Here is a 22,898-nt window from a genome sequence, read left to right as displayed (position 1 = left end):
AACTCTTCTTTGCTTCAGTACTAGAATTTATTTCCAGTTCAAAATAATAGATTTTTTTTAATGTTAGTTACTGAAAATATTCATAGGGCTTTTTCTCTAAGCCATTAGAGTACAAAAATTTTACCTTTTGCTCAGAGAAAATTAGAATATCTACATTATGGAGACACAGTGACATCATAACCGAGTAACACTAACAGCACTCCAAACACGTACAGCAATTTCAGATATCTAGAACTGATCAGAGCCGCTTTAGTCCATCATGGTCATGCTGCTAGGAAGTTAAAGAGCAGAAAGGTTTAGTTTGCCATCAGAAATCAAATGCAGGGATGAAACTTTCAGACCAAAACAATCATTCTGTATTATCCAAGAATGAACATTAAAAAAAATAACACATTAGCTCAGTAACTACTTGGGAGAAAAATGAATCCTAGTCTTTCTAGTCAGGATCAATTTTCAGCGAACCAACAAGCTGGAATGCACGTGTCTACCAAGCTGACAGTTAGGCTATCTGCTGTATTATATATGCTTCTACATAAATGTTTTGTGGGTTTGGGTTTTTTTAAGCTAATGTTGCTATAGACAACACATGGATTCAGGCAGCTAATGTGATTAGTGTACCTTGGATCTTTCTAAAATCCCTTCCCATGGCCCCAAACAGACTGTCGTAGTTTAGCCCCACTCGGGACCAAGCTCTCTCACTTGGGACCATGCAGCCTCTCACTCCCCTCACCCTCCGAGGGAATGGGGGAGAGATGATACAACAAAAAGGGAGAGATCAGTGAAGTTACTGTTACGAGCAAAACAGACTCAACGTGGGGAAAACTATTTCAATTTACTAATAACACCAAAGCAGGATAATGAGGAAGAGAACAAAAACAACTTTCCTCCCACCCCTCCCTCTTCCTGGGCTTAACTTCATTTCAAATTATCTCTACCTCATTCTCCGCCCTGAGCGGCACAGGGGGGAATAGGGAATGGGCAGTATGGTCAGTTCACATGTGGCTTTACCCTGCTCCTTCCTGCTCGAGGGAAGAACTCGTCACGTTCCTCCCCTGCTCCAGCATGGGATCCCTCCCACGGGCCACAGTCCTTTGTGAACTTCTCCAGTGTGGGTCATTTTTCCACGGGGTGGAGTCCCTCCAGAACAGCTGTCCCAGCGGGCCCTCCATGGGCCACAGCCTCCTTCAGGCCTCCACCTGCCCCAGTGTGGAGTCCTCCACAGGCTGCAGCTGGATCTCTGCTCCTCTGTGGTCCTCCATGGGCTGCAGGGGGACAACCTGCTCCACCATGGGCTGCACCACAGGCTGCAGGGGAATCTTGGCCAGGAGCCACATTACTCCTCCCCCTCCTTCTTCACTGACCTTGGCATCTGCAACTGATCCTCTCACAAGAAATTCTTCACAACACGCAGGCAGACACCTCTCAGGATCTCTTCACTTCTCATCTCCTCTCCACTTCTTGCAGCCGGGCCGAGTTGGGCCCAGTTGGCCGCCGAGCAGGAGGCCAGAGGGTGAGGCCTGCAAGGCCCACAAGGCTCGCGCATCCCCCTTTCTGTCCCTGCTTCTGCTTCTTCACTTCTTTTTTTATCTTCCTCTTCTTAAATAGGTTATCACACAGGCGTTATCACTGTTGCCAGTTAGCTCAGCCCTGGTCGTCAGCAGGTCCACCCTAGACCCGGCTGGATCCACCAGAAAAAGGGGAAACTTCTAGCAGCTTCTCACAGAAGCTGCCACAGCAGCACCCCCGCTGCACAAACCAGCACACAGAGTAAAGCTTTGAGAGATGTTACATTTAAGATGCTATCTTATTCTCCATATTCCCTGTTTTTTCATTGTGTAAGCTTGGCAGTTTCTCAAAGAACACTAACTTAATTGTAGTGTTTTTTATATTAACAATACATTATAGTAAGTGCAGTGTAAGGAATTACCATGTCAGTAAACATATCAGCCATTTTATTGTCAAAAGAATTGCAGCCTGATTTTCAACATCATCACTCAAAATACAGGTCACACTGGCAAAAAAAAAGAAGCAGTGGCAAAGCAGTTTCTAAACTTAGCTTCCATCAGCAAAATAAGAATATTAGACTAAATATAGCTATTTGAGAACAGATGTTTAATAAAAAAGTACCCAGCAGTTGTTCTTAGCTAAATTATTTTTTTTTAAGAATAAACAAACAAGCATACGTAAGTGAAAAATACTTGCCTGAATACTTTTTGTTGATCAGTAATGCTAGAGAAAGAGGAATAAAGAAGTTTTTAAAATCTGTCGCCCCAAATATGGCCATGCTCTGCTCTTTCAATAGGTCAGCATACCACCTTCAATTAGCTTCAAAGGGTGATAGTGTTACCCTTTAGAAGATAATAGCATTAATCTTTCACCAAAAAAAAATAATGCTACATCCTGAAAGTCCTGTAGTTGAGCAGGCATGCTGAAATGGCCGACTCCAGAGGTACTCATGTTCTTGTGTAGGGAACTTTCAGTTTTGTTAAGTAGCCTGTGAGTAAGAAGAAATTTGGGGGGTTTTTGTAATAAAAATTTCACTTTATATTTTAAGTCAGCAGCCTACATCAAATGCTGTATTTGGTCATAGCACTGCTTTTTTATTTTCACTGGTATTTATTGTCTTGTTATTCTCTACATTTACGCAAATAGCACATCAAGGCAACATCAAGGTACTTGCCTTTGCAGAGGTGCCAGCTGTTACCAGGAAAGGAGTGGTGTACAGAAACAGGCAACAGAGAAGAAAAAGCAAGGACAGACTGAGATGAAGGAAGAAATGAACTCCTCTCTTACCCTTCACATTGCTTCAAGACAGTATCTTAAGAGTTATGCATCTTTCTTTTTATTATATGCCACAAAACAGTGTATAGTAAATAAATGAGCGTTCAACTTTTTAAGTTATATGCTACAGTCCATGGTGCAACTTCCTCTGCTTTAAGTAACTTACGGCAAAATTATTTCAAGTTTAGCTCTCCATTTGTGCATTTGGATGGGAAAAGAGTGTGATCAACACATTTATTCCAATTAAAAAAATACAGCAAAATGAAAAAAATGGCATGTCACAAAGGAAAAGGCAAAAGTAGAAGTAAAAAAGCAGGGATGAAGAAAAGGATGAAAGTGAGTTGCTGCACTGATAAATGAAATGAGACAAAAGGATGAAGGCAGTAAGCTAGCAGCGTGGAATCTGTTGTGTTTAGATTAGCAGAGTTTTCTAAAATAAAGGAAGCGGCTTTTATAAACCATGTGTCTCTGGGACGTGTCACACAGATAAAAGTGCTGAAGATACACAGGTAGTAGCAGCAGCAGACTTCTGCTGTTGGGGTTTAATCATGGCTGCTGACAGAATTAGGTCAGCAGCACAGATTACAAATAATTCAAGCTTTTTGCCGTAGTTTCCTTTCCAATATTATTGCTGGAATCAAAGATACTGGTGCGTAGGAAATCTGTAAAAAGAACATTGCTGGTGATATATTATGCCAGCAACTAGACACTCCAGTGTAAGTTATGTGATTTCACTTCAGAAATGCAAGTTCAGCTAGCAACCTCGTTTAAAATTTGTAATTCAAGGGCGTGATTAGTAACTGCGTTCCATTTAGAACAGTTGTGGAAAAGCTGTGGAGAGAGCCTTCGGGGAGCCAGGTTCAGCACTCCCCACTGCATTTTGCTTTTCCCTATTGCTTGTTCAGGCTCTAAAGCCCCGGGCACCAGGAGCACTGGGCGCTTCCCCCCTGCCATCACTGACAGCGGTGAGGACCCCTCCGCCTGCTGACCTGCTGCTCCCACCTGCCAGGATGGCTTCAAGAGCACCCTGTGGGTTCTGTGCATGCCCACCCACCTGCTGGCCCCCTGGAAAGGGCGGTGGTGCCCCACGGCTGCCCAGGTTACGTGCTGAGGCGCTGAGTCAATGAGCAAGAATTACAGCAACATACCAATACGCCTCCTTTTACACACTCTGACAGGTAGGACTGGTTGGCAATGTTTTTCCTCTTACACAACATGGCTGCCAACTCCACAAAAAATCCTGGTAGTCAGAAATAGTTTATTTTAGTCAGTGTTGTTACACAATATGTTGGCTTTGACAGAGCCTACTAAGGGAATTTCTACTACTGGGCCACAGGTGACTGCGACTCACGTGTGTCTGCTGGGGGGCAGTCGGTAAATCGGGTCAGTAGAACGATCTGCATTAAGACAACTTCCTTTGTACCAGAAGGGTTTATCCGTAAACTCAGTCAACTGTACTGGTTTTACTGAACAGGCAGACAGTGGTATTTATGGCACACAGGAGTAACTCCTGGAGGCTGCTGTGTAACTGAAGTGCAGTTAACGGGCCTACTTGCTTCAGTCAAATACACAGATGCCCTCAAGTCAAGATAGACTACCTAGAAGCTACCATTGCCAGCTGCTAAACCATCTTTCCCCAAAATATTCCATGCCTCCATCCTATTTTGCGTTATCTAGCTGCTTTTTTCTCTTTTGGAATTACCTTGGTACGCTTTTCTCCAGGAGACAAACTGGAATCTATCGTGCTTACTTTACAGGAGGGAAAGCACCAGTAGGCTGCAGCGTCCTGCGTCACAACCCCATTTATAGCCCCTCCTTACTTAAGATCAGCGGGTTTCTGCTAGGTTATACAGAAACATGAGGATATAAGGAATATAAAAAAATTTAAAGCAAAGAGTTGAATTTTAATTTAGTTTCTAATTTGACATCATGTAAGATGGTTTCTGGGGAACCACCCCAGAATCTATCTTTTTGCATCCTAAAGCATTAAACTTCACCCTTACAGCAGTGTTCAGTAAGAATCACCAGTAAGATGTTAGAAGACGCAGAATTTAGTGTCATTTCATTTGGACTTTCTGATTCTACCTTTTAGAGTAAAGCAGTCTGAACATTAAGGACTTCTGTTGGGCCTCTTCCTCCTCCTCCTCCTCTAGCCTTACTGTAGAGGCTTTCCCGGAACACGTGTAGCTTTCAGCGAAGCGCTGCAGGTCAGAGATCAGTTCAGGCAGATGCTGAGGCTCAAGCAGCGCCTACACAAACGTGCCATTTGCAGTGCTCCCCTTGGTGCACAGAGGACCAGTCTCCTAGGTCAGACTCGCTGAGGTTACTACTGCCTCTGTATCTAAACAGCGACCAGAAGTAACATGGCATTAATCTACAACGCTGCAAGAATTAAAAAAAAAATAAATAAAAATTCTTTACGTTAATAAAGCTCAGAGCTTCCTCTTAATGACCGTTTCCAGAGCAGGAATTGGAGCCCCTGGGCAGAGCCCTGGCCTGTGCGGATGTCCCGCACTTCCCTCACCGTGTCCCCAAATGTGTACGGTACCAGTACCACACCCCAGCCTCACCCTGCGGTGAATGCAGCGCAAAGGGAAAAGCAGCAGCTCTTCAGAATCTCTTCTGCCCACGCACTGCGTGGGACTCCGATCCCCGCTCCTCGGTGTGGCGGGGGCTTACCGAGAGCAGTGACACTGTCCCCGCAGAGGGGCGCAGCTGGAACCGCCCCGCTCCCGCCGCCGCCCCCTCCGCCAAACGCCGGCCGGCGGCAGGGCAAGGCCCGGCCCCCGCCTGGGGAACCGGCCCCCGCCTGGGGAACCGGCCCCCGCCCGCGACCTCTCCCCTCCAGCCACCCCGCGGCCCCGCCTGCCCCCGGACGCGGCCTACACCGACCGCCGCGGCCGCGCCGCCCTCACCGGGAGGCGCCGGTACCTCCGCGGGGCCCCGCCCGACCCCGCCGTACGGCAGCGCGACAGCGGCGCGCTACGAGCGTGCCGTAAAGCGCCCCACGTGGGTGGGTGGGCGGCGGGGCCGGCATGGGGAAGCGGCGGCGGGACGGGCGGGAGCTGGTGCGCAGCCTGAGCAAGAAGCAGAAGAAGCACCTGAGGGAGTTCGGGGAGGAGCACCCTTTCTACGACAAGTGAGTGCCGGGCCGCGCTGGGCCGCTGCTTTCCCGCGGGGCCTGCGCCGGGCGGCCGTGGGAGCTGCGGGACCGGCTGCCTGTGGGCTCCAGGCCCGAACAGCCCCGCTCTGCCCGGGGGCGGCCGGGGCAGTGGCTGCTCCCCCACACTCTTCCCCTGGGTTCCTGAGGGAAGGAGAAGGGTTGCGCCTGCATTTCGCGCTGCCGCCCATCAGCCTGAAATCTCGGAATGAGGGTGGTGGAACACTGGCACAGGTTGCCCAGAGAGGTGGTGGATGCCCCATCCCTGGAAACATTCAAGGCCAGGTTGGACGGGGCTCTGAGCAACCTGATCTGGCTGGAGATGTCCCTGCTCCTTGCAGGGGGGTTGGACTAGATGAGCTTTAAAGGTCCCTTCCAACTCAGGCTTTTCTATGATTCTATGAAAGACGAAGGGAAGGCAGAAAATCTTGGCTCAGATTTGCTTGCAACAAATGTCATAAAGTCTTCTTGAGCAGCCCGGAGTGTGCCATGAGAAATCTAAACATGGAGGAGTGTGAGCTAGGCCCCTGTTTTGACGCTAGGTCAATCCCCTGGCTTGTCAGGGCTCCAGCTTTCCCACTGCTCGTTCCATGTCCCTTTCTGGTCTCCCCAAGACTGTGCAAGTGCAGCCCTGAGTATCTTGTGTGATGAGAACCACGGCTTTCTCAGCAGGATGCTCGTCTGACAAAAAGGGTGCTGTATTTTTGGACCACCATGCACATTGGCAAGGAATGAGCTGCCCATTCCAAATGCTGTGTGATTTGGTGCTGCTGTGAAGTCTGAGAAGCCTGCAAGGAGTACTCTCTCAGTTGAGCTGTTCAGTTTAACACTGCATGTCCTTTAATAGCAGGCAGATTGTGTTAAGGTTTGTTATTTATGTGTGCCCTGGGACCTTCCCAGCGTGAGTTGTGTGGGATTGAAGGCAGAGTTCTGGCCTGCCAGGAAGCCTCACCCTGTGCAGTGACGCTCTGTCCCACTCAAGGCGCTGCATCTTTTTGGAAGGGTTGAGCTTAGTTTAAGCCCAGCTTGTATAGTGTCCTGTTTGCAGAACTGCAGTCCCAACACTGGTTAATTGATGCTGGTTTTCCTGCAGTATGTGTCTTTTCCCCGCTTCGTAGATCAATATTTAGTGCTAGAGCTAGACTCTTGCTCTGGTTAACTTTTTTGTATAAATTACTCCTGTAGTTAGATTCCTTAGATTCCTTTTAATGTCTCGTCTTCTGATTAAAGCCATATTCGACTTTAAAACGTTTCAGTTCCTGATCAGTTATAATGCATGAGCACTTAGGCTTCACGTATGGAGTGTAGCATCACCTGAGAGAGTTACCTCTCAGGGTGAGTGCTAAGTCCCTTTTCTTAAGGAGAATTGTGTGATGCTTTGGTTTTAAGCTTTCTTTTACCTTCTCTAAGACTTGTATAACTCATCAATCCCTTCTCCTCCTCGTCTCTTTCATCCTGTGTATAACATCATTGGCAGAGTAAGACATTTCTGTGCTTTCTTTTCAGGGTTTCTGGAAGACCAGAAGCAACTCAAATTTGTGAACTGGTAATACATTTTTATTTCTTCCTTACTTCCATTTTTGTGTGTGGTTCAGTGAAGTGAAACACGTAGCATTTTGTATTACCAAGTTATTGAGGGTGATTAAGTTGTTCCCTTTAGAAAACCTGCGTTTAGGAGAGAAAAAAAATGAATGTGATTTTTTGTATGGCTCTGAACTGTTCTCTACAGTGTCTAATTCAAAACTGTAATACCATGAGAGGGCAGAAGCAGCAGGGTTTTTTTGCATATTACTTCATCACTATGAAAAGTAAATCATGCTTTAAGTTGTTTTAATAATGTTAATAAACTTAGTGTTGCACGTGTTAAAGAGGTATTTCGTTCTCTGCTAAACAAACAAATATGTTAATTGTCATTGCTGTTCTTCAGGTTGCCAGTGCTTTACTTTTCCTTCAGTCAGGGTTTGTTAACCTCCTTTATCATCAGATTAATAAAAGACTTCAAAGTTTCAGTGTGGATAAATTAATTTTTCATTTGTTTCCTTTAGTAGTATCATGCATTAATACAGTATTTACTGATTTTTTTTTTTGTTGTTTTGGGGTGAAAGGAACTAAGAAAAGAGAAAATGGTATTGTGCTTACGTTCCTGATTTCACTAGAATTTTGGCTATAACCTGGCACGCTGCTGTTGGTTTGTGCAAGCCCAGGACAGAACTGGTTCTGAGTCTGGCTTGTTTGAAACTTAGAGCTTTACAGTTAAGCCCTACTGGACCAGCTCCCTGGTGGACTGTGGTCAACTGATGCCTATTTCAGTTACCTTTTTGAAAGCCAGAAACATTTTCAGTGAGCTCTGTCCCTTGTATGTGCACCCTTCTACAATGTTTGCACTGTGTGTTTTTCTTAAGACAATCCAGTGCCAGTTCAGTAAACGCCTTGTCTGTGGAGATCAAATGTCCTCACTTAGCTGAGACTGAAAGAACCAAATTTTGTGATGCTCCAGGTCAAATCAGTGCAGAATGAGACACTTTGGCTTAAGCCTACCAGGATGAATTTAGAATTTAGAAATGGAGGTATCCAGCATAGCTATTTACATAAAATAGTGATTTTTGAAAAATTCCATTGCATCTGCATAAAGGTAGGATGGGAGAGGGAAAACATAACGCAGGACCTAGAGGTGAGGGCATTTGCCTGCTGCCTAAGAGTGTTACTGTTGTTGCTGTTACACTTGTGTTTTCCCTTCCAGTCTGACAATTCTGATAAATCGAGTACAGAAAGCGATTCGGAGACTGAAGTGGAACAGGTCTCTGTATATCATAAGCTGCTGGCTACCCTGAAGACCTCTCCTGAGTCTGAGAGTGAGGAAGAGGAAGATGAAAGTGAATCAGAAGAAGCTGGGGAAAGTGGGATGGAAACGGATAGTGAAGGGTCCCAGGAGACCGGAGGAAAACCAGACGGAGGTGAAGAAGATAAGAATGATGTATCAGACCAAGAAGAAGGTAGTTTGTCTTTTCCCATGCTTTGATAAATGTTGTTTCAGTTAGAAAGTTTGAATATTGTATGTTTTTAGCCACATGAATGAACCATGCTAGACTGCCTTGTTGGCTGGGTGCTCTTCTGGCTTGGAGACTGTTGCTCCATTGCCTCTGCGCGGGTGGGAGCAGCAGCTGCTGAAGGATTTAGCAGGGGAGAGGGTAGCTGTGCTCATTTTCCGGCAGACAGCCTGCTGCTGCTTCCTCAGATGTTGTTTGTGCGGCAGCACAGGGGAAATCCACATGGAGCAGCATACCAGGGGTTCTCACCCACTCATGGGAGACGCAAGCTGTTCTCTCAAACAGCATCTGGCTTGGCTGCTGCCACCGAGAGGAGGGAAAGGTTTGCCTCACAGCAGAGGAAGGAATTTGTAAATTGGAAGGAAACCTCCTCCTTTATGATGAGGCATCCTCAATTCATAAAGTCTGCAAAGAAATTCTGGGAGAGAGGAGTCACCTTTCTATTATTGTCATTTTTTGGGGGTCTTTGGAAACTAAAACTTTTATTCCCTGAATAGGGTATTTCTTTAATTTTCTCTGGGGAAACATACATTGTGTATTACGTAACACTCGGCATGCTAGCCAAAAGTCGTCTTTACTGTAGAATACAAAGCCTGCTTTTATCTTTTTACCTAGAGTATTTGGAGGAAAAAAAAATGGTAACTCAAAGGAAACAACCTAGCCAGCCAGAGGTAGCTACCGATAGTAACTTTTCCAGGAGAATATAACCCATTTCTCTCTCTAACGTTAAAGTCACAGCTACAGACGCAGCAGAGCAGACGTTTGACCAGGAGCAGGCTGGTGGCACAGATGCCTCTTGTGACCCAAGTCATGGAGTAATTGAGGAGTTTACTGATGTGAAACATGAATCTGAATTTAGCTTGGAAACCAATTTCATGGAAGAGGAGAGTGGAGATTGCAATGCAGATAAGAGAGACAGCAATTCTTCACAAGCCTTTTCAGAAGGTAAGACACAGTATGTTTGTGTTTTTTGATCTGCCTCTAGAGGAGTGTCTGTAAACATGTGTAAATTATTGAACACCCTAATGATACGCTATATAGCTTCTGAGTTCTTCCGCTACATTATTCATTGTATTGCCCACGTGTGAGCTGGTTGCATAAGCGACGCTTGCTTAATGCTAATGCAGACACGTAGCTGAACCGTTTGTTTTCTGTAACCCCTGTGGACTGGGATTTGTGTGTAGTTTCTGTTAAAACCGATAAAGCTTGAAATACCAGGAACTAGAAACATACGTGGAGAGGGTTATCTTTTTCTGTTGCTTTAATAGTAGTGTAAAAAGCTAGTGTCATACAAAGGACCCTTTAAGCCTGCACTTGACTGTGGGAGATATTCTTGGCACAGACAGCACAGGAGATAATCACAAAGCTGACCTACGAGGGCATCCTTCACAACTCAGTGGAGTTAGAGGTGAGATTGTGGGAAGCTTGGGGCAGCCACAGTAATTTAGACAAATGCTCAGGGCTCTCTGAATTTTGAAGGTTATGCAGAGGAGTCCAACCACATTAGGATCAGGAAGGCATGAGGGACATCGGTGGAGCGTCTGTGTGGTATCTTTTAAGGGTGTAGACCAGAATCTCAACACCGGAGTGCACTGGTGGGTGCAGTCTGAGCTCCAGTGTTGGAGTCGTCCCACCGTGTGTAATACAAATAACTGTGTGTACGGGTGTGTGATCGTTCAGTGGTATGCCACACGTTGGCACTTGCAGAGCTTCTATTCGTATTTCATGCTCTGTGGTTTGAATATCAGATGGCATAGTTTGAGAGAGAGAAATATGTTTGTAGCATCCCTAGTGATGCTGGCTTGTCATCTTGGAGCAGCAGCTGACTTTAGATCTGGGAGGCAGCCTAGCTGATACATGAAATGTGTGGAAGCATCAAAGGGCCATGTGATAGAAAAAACAGCTTGTTCTTGTTACCATGAGAATATTACTTAGGCTGTTGGCATTGCATTTTAATGAGAACTGTAGCTCTCCAACTGCATGCTAAGTATCCTAACAGCTTTGTTCAACCTATAAACGAGGCACTGCTTTTCAGTCGGTTCCTGTAGCTTGGAAGTGGCTTTATAATCTCTTGCAGAAAATGTGTCACCTAAGATAGCAGAAAGTTTCTACTCTGGTCCAGAGGTCACTAGAATTCCTGAAAATGCTTCACATTATTCCCTCTGCTTTATCTGAGACATGCTGGAATCTGTAAAACTCTACTGAAGAGAGAGCCTGTATTACAATTAAATAATGCCCTGTTCGTTTGCATTGGTGGGAAGATACTCTCAACAGTGTCATAGTTAGCAAACGTCTTGACTTTTGTCTGGGTGACTTCTATGTGGGCTAGATACCCGTTGGCAAGCACTAGTGTTCTCTAATTAGTTTTCTTTATGTAGTGAGTGCTGCTGTGCTGCAAGCAATGTACAGGGCTTGGTTTTCAAAATAAGCTTTGCATGTGACTTTGTGCATGCCAGTGACTTTGAAGTATGATGTTATACTTCCTTGCCTCTACTTTCCTTTCCAAAAAGAAATGCTGATTAGGTAAGTCAGACTTTTGCTCACTTCAGACACTTTCTGCCTCTCTTCCCCAAAAGCTGCCTAATATTTCTCAGCTTTATCACAAACTCTATTCTTATCACTGGCCGAAGATAGAAAGCCTTGGGCAGAACTCTTTATAAATTAAGAAAGGCAGTAAGTTCACTTGGGTCTTTGCTATTGACAGCTGATTTCACCTGCATGGATGGATGGATGTGTCAGAGCTTAAGGCAGAAAATTGCCACAGTGTTTTCTACTACATATTGCTTTTCAGTCCAACATTTGCTTTGTGATTGAAAGTTCTAGTACTTCCATAAGTGCTGCTTTTCTTTTTTTAAAGCAATCTGTCAAATCTGTTCTCTCTGTTCTTGTAGAGAGAATTTGACATCCTTTCTGTCATCTCTAAGTGCTTTGAAATAACTAGTTTTAATTGTGGTGTTGGCCAGCATGGAAACTGTTCATCTCATCTGCAAATCCATTCTGCAGCTTGATTCCAGTATTAGCTGCAATGGTTCTCAGGATATTTTTTGTTGTTGTTATAAATAGATCCATTTAAACAGCACATGGACAAAGAACTTGAAGAAAAAGAAGTAGAAAAAATGTCTACGCTTCCTAAAACTTCAAGTCAAAGCAAGGTAACAGTGTTCTGTAGCCATCGAGAGTTCCTAAAGATGCCTGGATTAAAATAACTTTAGATTTAGGTAGATTCATAATTGCTATTATTAGCTGTCGGCACTAGAATTGTCAAGATTTTGTCACTGTGTTGTTGCGCAAGTGTTTTCTTCTTCACTTAGTGCTGAGCAAGAGTTGAAATCTAAAGTCTATTGTTAAGTAGGCATATGGTAACACATCCAAATAACATAGCTTTAGAGTTTGATCTGTAATCCCACACCCACAGGTATAGCGGTCTTGACACCAGGTGGAAAAAGGACTGGTTTCTGGGTGGTAACAGCACGATGCCAGGGGTGTGCTCTGCCACTGAGTTTGTGAGGTGACCGTGTACAGTCTTAAAAATACTTACGCGTTTTCACGTTCTTAGTTCAAGATGGCTGCGTCTCTGTACACATTTACAAGCCTGTAAAGGGGAATTGAATATTTACGTTGTTAATACTGGAAATGCTAGGTGAATTACAGTACCAGAAAAACACCTCATTGCTTGAGAGAGATTATTGTTTTTCAAAATACTCACTTTTAGACAAACTTTTGCTTCCTATCTTTTTCACATTGGATTTTGTTTTGGAGGGTTGCCTTGCATTCTGGTCAGCCATATGCTGAGTGACATTCCCTGGAAGATATCCAATGGTTAGTCAGTCAGTGAGAAAGCTGTGATTTTTTTTTTTTTTTTTTTTCTTTTGTTTCTTCCTTTTTAGAATATGGTGGCCAAAAATACCAGTGCCACCTGAAGCAACGTATAATGTATTTTTGCTTAACTTGGTGTAGCTACTTTGTGGAGATAGATTGGGACAACTTGTGCGGCAGCAGTCTTAAAGCTTAGAGTTTTGCCCTACTACCCTGACAGCTTTTGCCTTTGAAATCAGACAGACTCACAACAAGATTGCATTTAGCAACTGATACACAACTTCTGGGTTTAGTCCCTAATGGGGTTTTGTTTTCATCTTTACACAAAGTACATACCTCAGTGCAGCTGGTCTGTAAGCATAGTCAGACCCCAGGGTTCTCATCTTCTCCCTGGTCTGTGCCACTGATTTGCTGGATGGGTTAGGCAGAAATGACATCATTCCTCTTTCTTGGTTTTCTCGTCTCTAAAATCAGGACAGTTGTAGACACACGACTGCAGAATACGTCCCAGTCTACTAAGCTCAAGTTTATTGTTGTTTACCCCGGTAGACTCTAAGGAAGAGATTGCATATTGAAAAAAGGGTTTCAACTTGTCTTATGAAAAGATAATTTCTCAGATTTCATGAACTTTATTAAACTGCCAGCTGTGGTGATGTGCTTTTAAATGTCCTAAGTTTGGTACATACTCTTTATTGTTTTTTGTTTTTTTTTTTTTCCCCTCAGTGGCCAAGGCTTGGCCAACTAACTTTTTCTTCCGTTTTGGAGAAACATAAAACTTTGAAAGCAGACAAAGAAGTTGATGTGAAACAGCTTTATCTTCACAAGCCTTTAGAATCCACTTGGCCAAAAGTGAATAAAGAATTTCTGTCCTCAGTGAACAAACCAAGCGATCCCTCTTTTTTTACCTCGTTACAAAGGGAGCTCTTCTGTATCATGAATACATACCGGGACTTGTTCTATCCAGAAAGAAATGCTTTAACAAATGGAGAAGAAATCCGGCAAGCTTACTGCTTGCATGCCTTGAACCACGTTCTGAAGGCAAATGCCCAGGTGCTCAGCAACAATGCCAAACGAAGAGACCAAAAGCCAGGGACTGACAACGATGACTACAGAGATCAGGGGCTCACTAGACCTAAGGTAAGAGAGCTTCATTACTGTAATTTCCCCTGTCCCCACCCTGGGTGTCTGGTCAGGCTGTATAAATGTCCTGGTAGTTTATCCAGAAGTAATTCTGTTGCTGCTCAGAGGTGACATGTTCCTGGGCATGTGCCGTTTCACATTCCTTTATCATGCCTGGAAGTTGTTTCCCGTGGCCAAGGCAAATACCCTGCGAGAAGCAGTGAGCACAGGGTTGTTAGCCAGCCTGTTTCTGTGCTGAGCTGTGAGTTGGGCTTATCTTTTTCTTTGTCCCCCTGTTACTACAGACTGACATGTCACTGTTTCCTGCTTCCATTTCTAAATCTATCAGTACAGAGAGGTGCCTCCACATTGACGTTCAGTGTTAGTGCAGGTGGTGTAGGCTGTCACCCAATGTTGGATGCCCTAGAAAATATTTCTGTCATTATGCCCTTTTAAAGACTCTCCTGCATGGAGAGATCTTTCTTACTTGGGAGACTTTGGAGAATCCCAGTCCCATTGTCAAGGCCACCTGTCATAATTGGTGGAGTGGGCCTCAAACCAAGCCTCCCTGGATTCACAGCATCCTGAATCCACAGGTGGATTCAACTAGATCTAGCCTGTCACTAGCTACCTGTTGAACAGTTTCAAAGTTGGGTTTCGGTGTTTGCACCCCTGGCAAATGCCTTTGGTTTCTGTGTTGACTCTCCAGTTAGATATTTGTATTTCAGAGTGCTGTGCAGAGGCTATTGCTACCCATCTAGGAGCCAGCCATTGTCCCTGCCTGTGTATTGTGGGAGCTTTTGCTTGGGGGTAGGGAGAACAGGAGAACGTGCTTAATTTTCAGTTCTCCTGTAATGGTACCCTGTGTGTGAGACGGGGAACCAAGCTGAGCTGCTGGCCAGTACCTATTCATGAGCACACTGTGTCCAGGCACATCCTCCCTCCTTTTGCATGCCAGAATTGTTTTGTTTTGATGGTTGGGACACCACATGGGGGCAGATCTAAGTCCAAAAAATTACTTAATATACAGTTAACTGTGGGCATTTGTATTTTATGGTTTGTTCTGTTCTAACTGTTGATCTACACAGGTACTGATGATAGTGCCCTTCAGGGAATGTGCTTTGCGAATTGTGCATATTTTCATTAGTCTTCTTGAAGTAAATGAGAAAAGAAAAATAGATGTAAGTAATAAAAAGCGCTTCAAAGGGGAGTTTGGCTCTGACCCAGAAGAGAAGCCCCCCAACTTGAAAAGACCTGAAGATTATGAAGCTGTCTTTGCTGGCAACATTGATGACCACTTCAGAATTGGTAATTACCTACTGAACAGTTGATTTTTTTTTTAGTTTGTAAAGAACTGAGAAGTAACAAGTTCTTCCTAAATGTCTAGGAGCTATCAGGGATGGAAGTTCTGCTAAGAATCTAGGCTCTGTGGTGTTCATGCCGGTTTTGCACTGGCAACTTGGATTTTCCTGAAAATCTTTCTTGCCTTGCCAGAACCTAAACAGGAAGAGAAAATACAATAGTAATGATTTTCACATCAAGTTCAGAATTACTTAAAATGCAATGATTACTTTATTGTGGCAGGGCTGCCCACACATCTTTTTAAAGAGGATAGCCTTGATTATGCAGCGAAGTCTTTCATATTATTAAAAAAAAAATCTTTCGGGTTTAATCAGGCTGTTCACAATGTCTCTTGTGATCAGTAATAGCTAGTACAAAAATAAAGCTCAGTACTCAGCAAAGCGCTTTTCTACTGTGCTGCCCATGGTTTTCATGAAAGCAAAGGGGTAGCCAGCAAGTAGGACTGTTGAACAAGCAGCAAATTTGAGACTATTTCGTAGTATTATAAGCTCAAGCTGGTTTAGTAACTCAGTATGCAGATAACTAGCTAGCGGCTTGGTTCCTGGAGGTGCCATGATGAGAAGGCCGTTTTTCTAACTTAACTTGACAGATCGGAAGCTTTTGAAATTATTGCCCCTTGAAAGATAAATTGGCATCCCAAGAGATTTAATGGTGCAGTGGAAGATGCGAGCAGGTTCCACTCAGTCTTTCTTCCTTCTCCAGTGAATATCTGTCTGGCTGAGAGCATCTTACTTTTGGTAACATAATAATTTTCCTTTCAGTCCTCTCCCATACCACAGTCTGCTTGATCCACTTAATAGGTGTGAAAAAATGCTTGAAGAAACTTTTAGTGCTATTACTTGCAGAAGCAAATCATAGAAGCAGAATAATTATTCTTTCTTACTGTGCCTCACACCCTGTTACTTCTGCACAAAGATCTAATTTAAACCACATTTGCTATGCCTTACTAAAACCACCCTTTCACATTTTTAAACAGAAAAAAGACTTGATGTTGTTAAACTGTGTATATGCTGTGACAAGTGATATCTTCTTCCTGGAAATTCAACCAATTGTACCACTTTTTTTCCCTTCATTTTTATCATTGGGTTAAAATAGATAGCAGGAGGGGTCCCTATTGATGTCTGTGTGAAATTCTTGCAAGTTCCTTCAGCTGTGCCCATGATAGCCGGCTTCACACAGAGAGGAAGAGAAGCTGAAAAGACACCTTTGTTGGGCAGACTGTAGTGGTGGTCTGAATATGGTGTAGACTACCTGGATTTTTAAGATCAGAAAACTGTTAGTCCTAGCAATGTTGCCAGGTAGTTATGACACAGGTAGGTAGCAAATTCCTTTGATTCTTTTGATTTCCTTTCTTTAACATGAGAGGTGAAGCATAAGCTAGTTCAGCACGTACACCGCAACATGTGGTGTGAGAAGCCATGCCAGGGAAGGTGCAAGACTGGTGATGCGTTTAGTCGTCGTCACATGAAGAAACTTTTCCTTCGTGCTCTAGTAGCAGCACTCGTGGCCTTCTGAATAAAGGTAGTTTATAGTCAAGAGGTCCACACGGAATCTTTCATGACAGATTAAGGTAGTACTGGAGTACCTAATGGCAGACACCGAAGTCTAGGATTTAGGGAGAAGGGAATAGTTAATGATTTCTGTGCTTTTGGTTTTTTTCCCTTAAATTCTTCAGCACTCTCATCCCCCTTTTTAACAGAAAATAAAATAAAAAAAAGTTTCAATTAAAAATGTTGTCCAGGCTATGAAAAATCTGGATGCTTGACAAACGGGTGTGGGATGGGAAAGCACTTTTCAGGGAAAGAAGAGTTTCAGACAGATTGGTTTTGTCCAGCTGTAATCATTAGTATGTATGTGTGAAGGGAGTGGAAATGTAGGGAGTTACTGTTACAGAGCCTGCTGGAAGAAAATGGTTGATAATTGACCTTAACTAAGAAAATGCTGTCGGTTGTTATTGGACAGGGGTTGCAATTCTTCAAAAGAGTATGAGATTATATGCGCCGTTTTACTCATCGGATATCATCATTGCCTCTCCCCTGGGAATGAGGACTGTTATTGGTGCCGAGGGGGAGAAGAAGAGAGATTTTGATTTTCTGTCATCGATAGAAATTCTCATAATTGATCAAGCAGATATTTACCTGATGCAGAATTGGGAACATGTTCTGGTGCGTTTTCCATATGTATTAATTTTTGTGTTGTACTGTGTCTTATTACGCTGATATAACTTAATTTTGGCACTAAACAGTAGTGCTGTATTTTTACTGGCTTGATTCCAGACATTTATGCTTGTTCCTTTTCCTCCCTCCACCCTGATATCTTCCTTATACTGAAAATATTATTTCTACAGATTTTGGGTAGTATTCAGCACCTGTTCCCTATGAATCTTAGTATTTGGTGCTTTAGTGGTATATTTCATCAGAGATTTTTTGGGACAGTTTTAATTATTTTGCAGGATGAGATAATGATGGTTCCTTTAATCACATCTGGGAGAAAATACGCCAGCTGTCTTACTGCCCGGTGCCTCAGTCACATTGCAGCCATGTGAGGGATCTGTACAACCTAATTCAGGTTCCTCCAGAAAGGAACAGGAGCTAGTGCTTGTCTCCACGGACTGTGGAGATACTAAGCATTAGTCATGTCCTAAAATAAACAGTATGAAGATTTTCCTGTACTTGTAATGAAAATATAGTTCTTGGATTGGGGCTAGTATGCAGTAGTGCCCATGCTTTTTGGCTTTTGGTTAATAAAAGTTTCCAACATTTAAATATTGGGGGTTCTTCTACATAGAAATACCTTTAAGGTACCTGGGCTGTACATTTCAACAGCATGATGTCACTGTACATTTTGAGTGAACTCAGAATGTGTCTTGTTTCCTGGGGAATCACAGGAAAGGCACGTCAGCCTACATGGTATCCAGGGAATCGGTTTTGGAGTGTGTTTCCTGTTTTTTTTTCCTTTGGGTGCAACTGCCCGCCATGCAGCAGCAGCAGTGCCAGTCCCAGGCATCATTCAGTGAGGCCAAAATGAGGTGAATTTCTTCACTTGCACCCAAACTCTCCCTGAATGGATGGGAACTGCACCTGAGCTTCTTTTAGCTCAGAAACCTTGGACCCATTGGCTTTAATACAGACAAATCCATTATACTTGCCCCATGGGAGAAGATTGGAAGCAAAGGTTACTGATGACTGAAGAGATGGTAGCTTTCAGTTCTGTGGCAGGAAATCAAGTAAACTACTCTTGCTGTGGTCAATAAATTCCAGACAGTTGTGCATTGGGAGATCACTGCTGTTTTATATTCTGTGCTGTCTTGCCTGTCCCTGCTCATTTTCTTGCTGCAATTAAGGCTCTTGCAGTCTGGGTGCAGGGATGTCAGTCTGTAGTGCTGTGTTTCCGTCTCTCTGTGTAGCACCTGATGAAGCACATTAACCTGCTGCCTCTGGATTCCCATGGGGTAGACTTTTCCCGAGTGCGAATGCTGAATCTCAATAACTGGTCCAAGTACTACCGCCAGACGCTGCTGTTCAGCGCTCTTCAGGATCCCCAGATTAACTCTGTCTTCAACAAACACTGCTTCAATTACATGGGGCAGGTGAGTTCACAGATGAGCTGAAAGCCTTCTCTTAAATGCTGGCATAAGGGAGGGGGAGAGGAAGGGAAAACTCAACACATGGAAAAAATCCATAACTCAGTTGTAGAAAGACTGTCTGTGTGCCAGTCATTTCCATTACCCAAGGATTTCAGTATGAATCTCCATGATGCTGCATGACAATTTCTAATGCTGTGCCAAGGGCTTGAAGAACTACTTTTCTTGCAGTGTTACTTATTTGATCCTTTTCTTTCATCGGTAGCTGTTTCATGTCATAAATCAGATTTTGTTTTTTCTTAATTTGACACACACAAGTTATCTTGTTTTATTTATTTTGTTGTTAAATGGAGAGTTCGCCTGCTGGTTTGTTTGGTGTTTTTTTTTCCCTCCTACTGTATAAGCAGCACAAACTGCTATTACTTTGAAACAAACAGGAAAAGTAAAAACCTTAGTTGTCCGTCTCAAATATGTGGAAATCAGAGCATAAGCAGTGGTCATGCATCGTGCCTGACCAATTTGGTGGTCTTCTATGACGGGGTAACAGCATCGGTGGACAAAGGACGAGCAACGGATATCATCTGCCTGGACTTGTGCAAAGCTTTTGACACTGTCCCGCACGACATCCTTCTCTCTAAACTAGAGAGACATGGGTTTGATGGACGGACCACTCGGTGGATAAGGAGTTGGCTGGATGGCCGCACTCAGAGAGTGGTGGTCAATGGCTTGATGTCCAAGTGGAGACTGGTCATGAGTGGCGTCCCTCAGGTGTCTGTGTTGGGCCTGCCCCTGTTCAACATCTTTGTCGGCGACATGGATAGTGGGATAGAGTGCCCCCTCAGCAAGTTCACCGATGACACCAAGCTGTGTGGTGCTGTTGATACGCTGGAAGGGAAGGATGCCATCTAGAGGGACCTTGACAGGCTGGAGAGGTGGTCCCGTGCCAACCTCATGAAGTTCAGCCAGGCCAAGTGCAAGGTCCTGCACCTGGGTCATGGCAATCCCAGGCACAAATAAAGGCTGGGCGGGGAATGGATAGAGAGCAGCCCTGAGGAGAAGGACTTGGGAGTGATGGTGGCCGAGAAACTCAACATGAGCAGGCAATGTGCCCTTGCGGCCCAGAAGGCCAACCGCATCCTGGGCTGCATCAAGAGGAGTGTGGCCAGCAGGTCGAGGGAGGTGATTCTCCCCCTCTACTCTGCCCTGGTGAGACCCCACCTGGAGTACTGTGTCCAGTTCTGGAGCCCCCAACACAAGAAGGACATGGACCAGTTGGAGAAGGTCCAGAGGAGGGCCACGAAGATGATAAAAGGGCTGGAGCACCTCTCCTATGAGGACAGGCTGAGAGAGTTGGGGCTGTTCAGCCTGGACAAGAGGAGGCTCCAGGGAGACCTGATAGTGGTCTTCCAGTACCTGAAGGGGGCCTACAAGAAAGATGGGGAGAGGCTGTTCAGTAGGGCCTGTTGTGATAGAACGAGGGGTAATGGTTTTAAAATAGAGGGAGGTAGATTTAGATTGGAAATTAGGAAAAATTTTTTACACTGAGGGTTGTAGAACACTGGCACAGGTTGCCCAGAGAGGTGGTGGATGCCCCATTCCTGGAAACGTTCAAGGCCAGGCTGGATGAGGCTCTGAGCAACCTGATCTAGTCGGGGATGTCCCTGCTTCTTGGAGAGGGATTGGACTGGATGACCTTTGAAGGTCCCTTCCAACTCTAACCATTCTATGATTCTATGGTATTTAACAGATCTGGTGTGTATGTACGTGGATATGGTTTTGTATTGGAGCTTTTTTAAAAACAGCCTTGTGCACTGCTTGCAGATGCGAGTTGCAAGCAGAAAGCTGGCTGGAGTGTGGCTGCCTTTGAAATGCTGCTTTCCTAAATGTCCTGCTTTCTTCTCACAGGTGGCTATCCGCAACGTACCACTCAGTGGCTCCATTAGCCAAGTTGTGGTCCAGCTTCCTCATGTTTTTCGGAGGCTAGAAGCTGAAAATTTAACTTCTGTAATAGATGCAAGGTACTTTGTGCTCCAGACTGTTTTGCTATGCCCTAATAACTGCAATTTCAGATTTATTTGAGCATACTGTTTCCTGCAGAGGAATTTCATCACAGAAGTAGGCCTTCATTAGTCTTCAGGTGCAGGCTAGGCTCTGCGCAGGTGGAGGGGAATACTGAACTTCTTGCCAAAGGCACTGGAGAATAAAGTCTGGGAAAGGAATACAAGTCTCTGCCATAACTGCGTAGTAGTCATAAAGCCTTTGCCTTTTATCCTCTACATGTGTAGAAATCCTGTGAAGTTAAAGAAGGAAAAATACGGTCAAAACCTTCTGTAGTCTGTTGTCTGATGATATTCTTATTTGAGGTCGTATCAGTATTGGAAAGCTAAATGTTAACTCTGGTTAAAACATATTTGTTTTCTTAACTGAGGTTTCAGTTTTTCATCGACAAAGTTTTGCCTGAGTACCGTGATGCCATCATGTCGCACACGCTCATTTATGTTCCGTCATATTTTGACTACGTGCGTCTTCGAAATTACTTCAAGAAAGAGGACCTGAATTTTACTCACATTTGTGAATACACTAAAAAGGCAGGCATCTGCAGAGCAAGACGATTCTTTCTCAAGGGAGAGAAGCAGTTTTTGTTGTTCACTGAGCGCTTCCACTTTTACAAAAGGTAAATCGTGCACTGAGGTTTCCTTTGAGTTGCATGTGTGCTGTTTTGTAAGTAGGATCTGATGTTAATCATAGATGGGCCACATTGCTTTTTGAACCCGTTGGATCTCTCTGAGGACTTCTTTGACTGAAATAAGAGCTTTTCAGTTTATTTAATATTTTTGCATGCTGTCAGCAGTCCCTTGTGGAGACTCTTAATACTTTGGTATGCACAGGGCTTTATTCAGGAAGCTAAGTGCTGCCAAGTCCCACTGAAGTCAGGACAGGATGATATAGCCTGCAAAATGAAATTTGTTGTGCCTTTTATTTCTGTTCATCTGTGCCACAATAATTGCATAAAGTTCTGGAAAAGGGTATGTAATTGGCTCAATAATGCAATACAACAAGCTGAGGCCACCTGGAAAATTTGCTCTGGCCTGACTGGAGCTGTTTAAAAGTTCTAATGGAACAGTTTTTTCTGTTAGCAGAAGATGTTTCAGCAAATAAGAAAAGTTTCACAAGGCTTGGTCTGATCAAGCTTCACTGTCTTAAAATCCAAGCCAAAGAGGCTGAATACTGCAGGACTCGGTGGTGGTCTGTTCTTCAGAGGAAGTCATTGTGCCTGGCAGTGTTAGATATATCCCACCTTAAATTCCACGTCTGTGTTAAGTTTAGCCTTCAGTCTATGACACAGGGTTTGTAGAGTTGAGCTACAACTAACATGCATTGAGTTTAATGGAAATCGGAAGAACTGAGATAGGATTGGTGTCTTAACATGCAGATTTTGTAAAAATTGGCAACTAAGTTACTTTTCTGTTTTTTTTTTCCTGCTACAGGTATATAATAAAAGGCATTAGGAACCTCATTTTCTATGAGTTACCAACCTACTCCCACTTCTACAGTGAGATTTGTAATATGATGAAGACCACAGACAGTGGAGTGGATGCTACTTGGACCTGTACTGTGCTTTACTCAAAGTATGATGCTCACAAGTTGGCTACAGTGGTTGGCATAGATCGCACAGCTCAAATGCTACAGTCCAAGAAAAATGTGCACCTCTTTGTTACAGGAGAAAATGAATAAGTGATATTGCAGACTAGACGATTGGATGGACCTGGATTTTACTCCTAATGCACTTTTTTGATGTTGCTTTTTAAAAAAAAGTATTAAACTTTTTACTCTCTTTTACTAAATATTCTGTTGAAATTGTTCCTGTAGTATTAAATTTTGTATTTCAGTACTCTTCCAACGAAAGATGTCATTCAAGAAAGCAGGGGTTGGGTGTTTCTTCTGTATAGAAAAAAGATCAATCCAGAACTATTATTCTTGCATATTGAAAAACTCACTGGTCAGTAAAGATTGATGCTGTGATAAATAA

At 43.9% G+C, this 22,898-nt stretch overlaps 2 protein-coding genes across 4 annotated transcripts in view; both read left to right on the top strand.

Moving 5' to 3' along the window:
- Positions 1-7,466, top strand: part of MRPS10 (mitochondrial ribosomal protein S10) — a 19,515-nt gene extending 12,049 nt beyond the window's left edge. The window contains exon 8 of one of the 3 annotated variants that reach the window (XM_086743264.1): positions 7,448-7,466. The gene's annotated coding sequence lies outside the window, so the exon portion shown is untranslated. Of the gene's footprint in view, positions 1-2,652; positions 2,898-7,447 lie in introns of those variants that run through there. The other 2 variants (XM_086743263.1, XM_086743261.1) reach the window with 2 other exon arrangements.
- UTP25 (UTP25 small subunit processome component) lies at positions 5,817-22,898 on the top strand. Its single transcript, XM_086743260.1, has 12 exons — positions 5,817-5,920; positions 7,448-7,487; positions 8,682-8,934; positions 9,721-9,933; positions 12,052-12,140; positions 13,528-13,941; positions 15,012-15,231; positions 17,248-17,450; positions 18,692-18,874; positions 20,774-20,886; positions 21,297-21,542; positions 22,357-22,898. The coding sequence occupies exons 1-12, from the start codon at positions 5,817-5,819 to the stop codon at positions 22,601-22,603; spliced, it is 2,325 nt and encodes a 774-aa protein (XP_086599386.1). The 3' UTR covers positions 22,604-22,898.

Source organism: Chlamydotis macqueenii, chromosome 3 (genome assembly GCF_036417535.1).
Source record: "Chlamydotis macqueenii isolate bChlMac1 chromosome 3, bChlMac1.mat, whole genome shotgun sequence".
In the NCBI taxonomy this organism is placed as follows: domain Eukaryota; kingdom Metazoa; phylum Chordata; class Aves; order Otidiformes; family Otididae; genus Chlamydotis; species Chlamydotis macqueenii.
The sequence above is the reverse complement of the archived record's forward strand: the minus strand, read 5'-3'. Positions and strand labels throughout refer to the sequence as shown.

Bases quoted from the DNA above. Each gene is read 5' to 3' on its own strand.
- UTP25 (XM_086743260.1), top strand. From the start codon at position 5,817: ATGGGGAAGCGGCGGCGGGACGGGCGGGAGCTGGTGCGCAGCCTGAGC. The intron at 13,942-15,011 runs GTAAGAGAGCTT...TGATCTACACAG, and splicing joins AGGGGCTCACTAGACCTAAG to GTACTGATGATAGTGCCCTT. The intron at 18,875-20,773 runs GTGAGTTCACAG...TTCTTCTCACAG, and splicing joins GCTTCAATTACATGGGGCAG to GTGGCTATCCGCAACGTACC.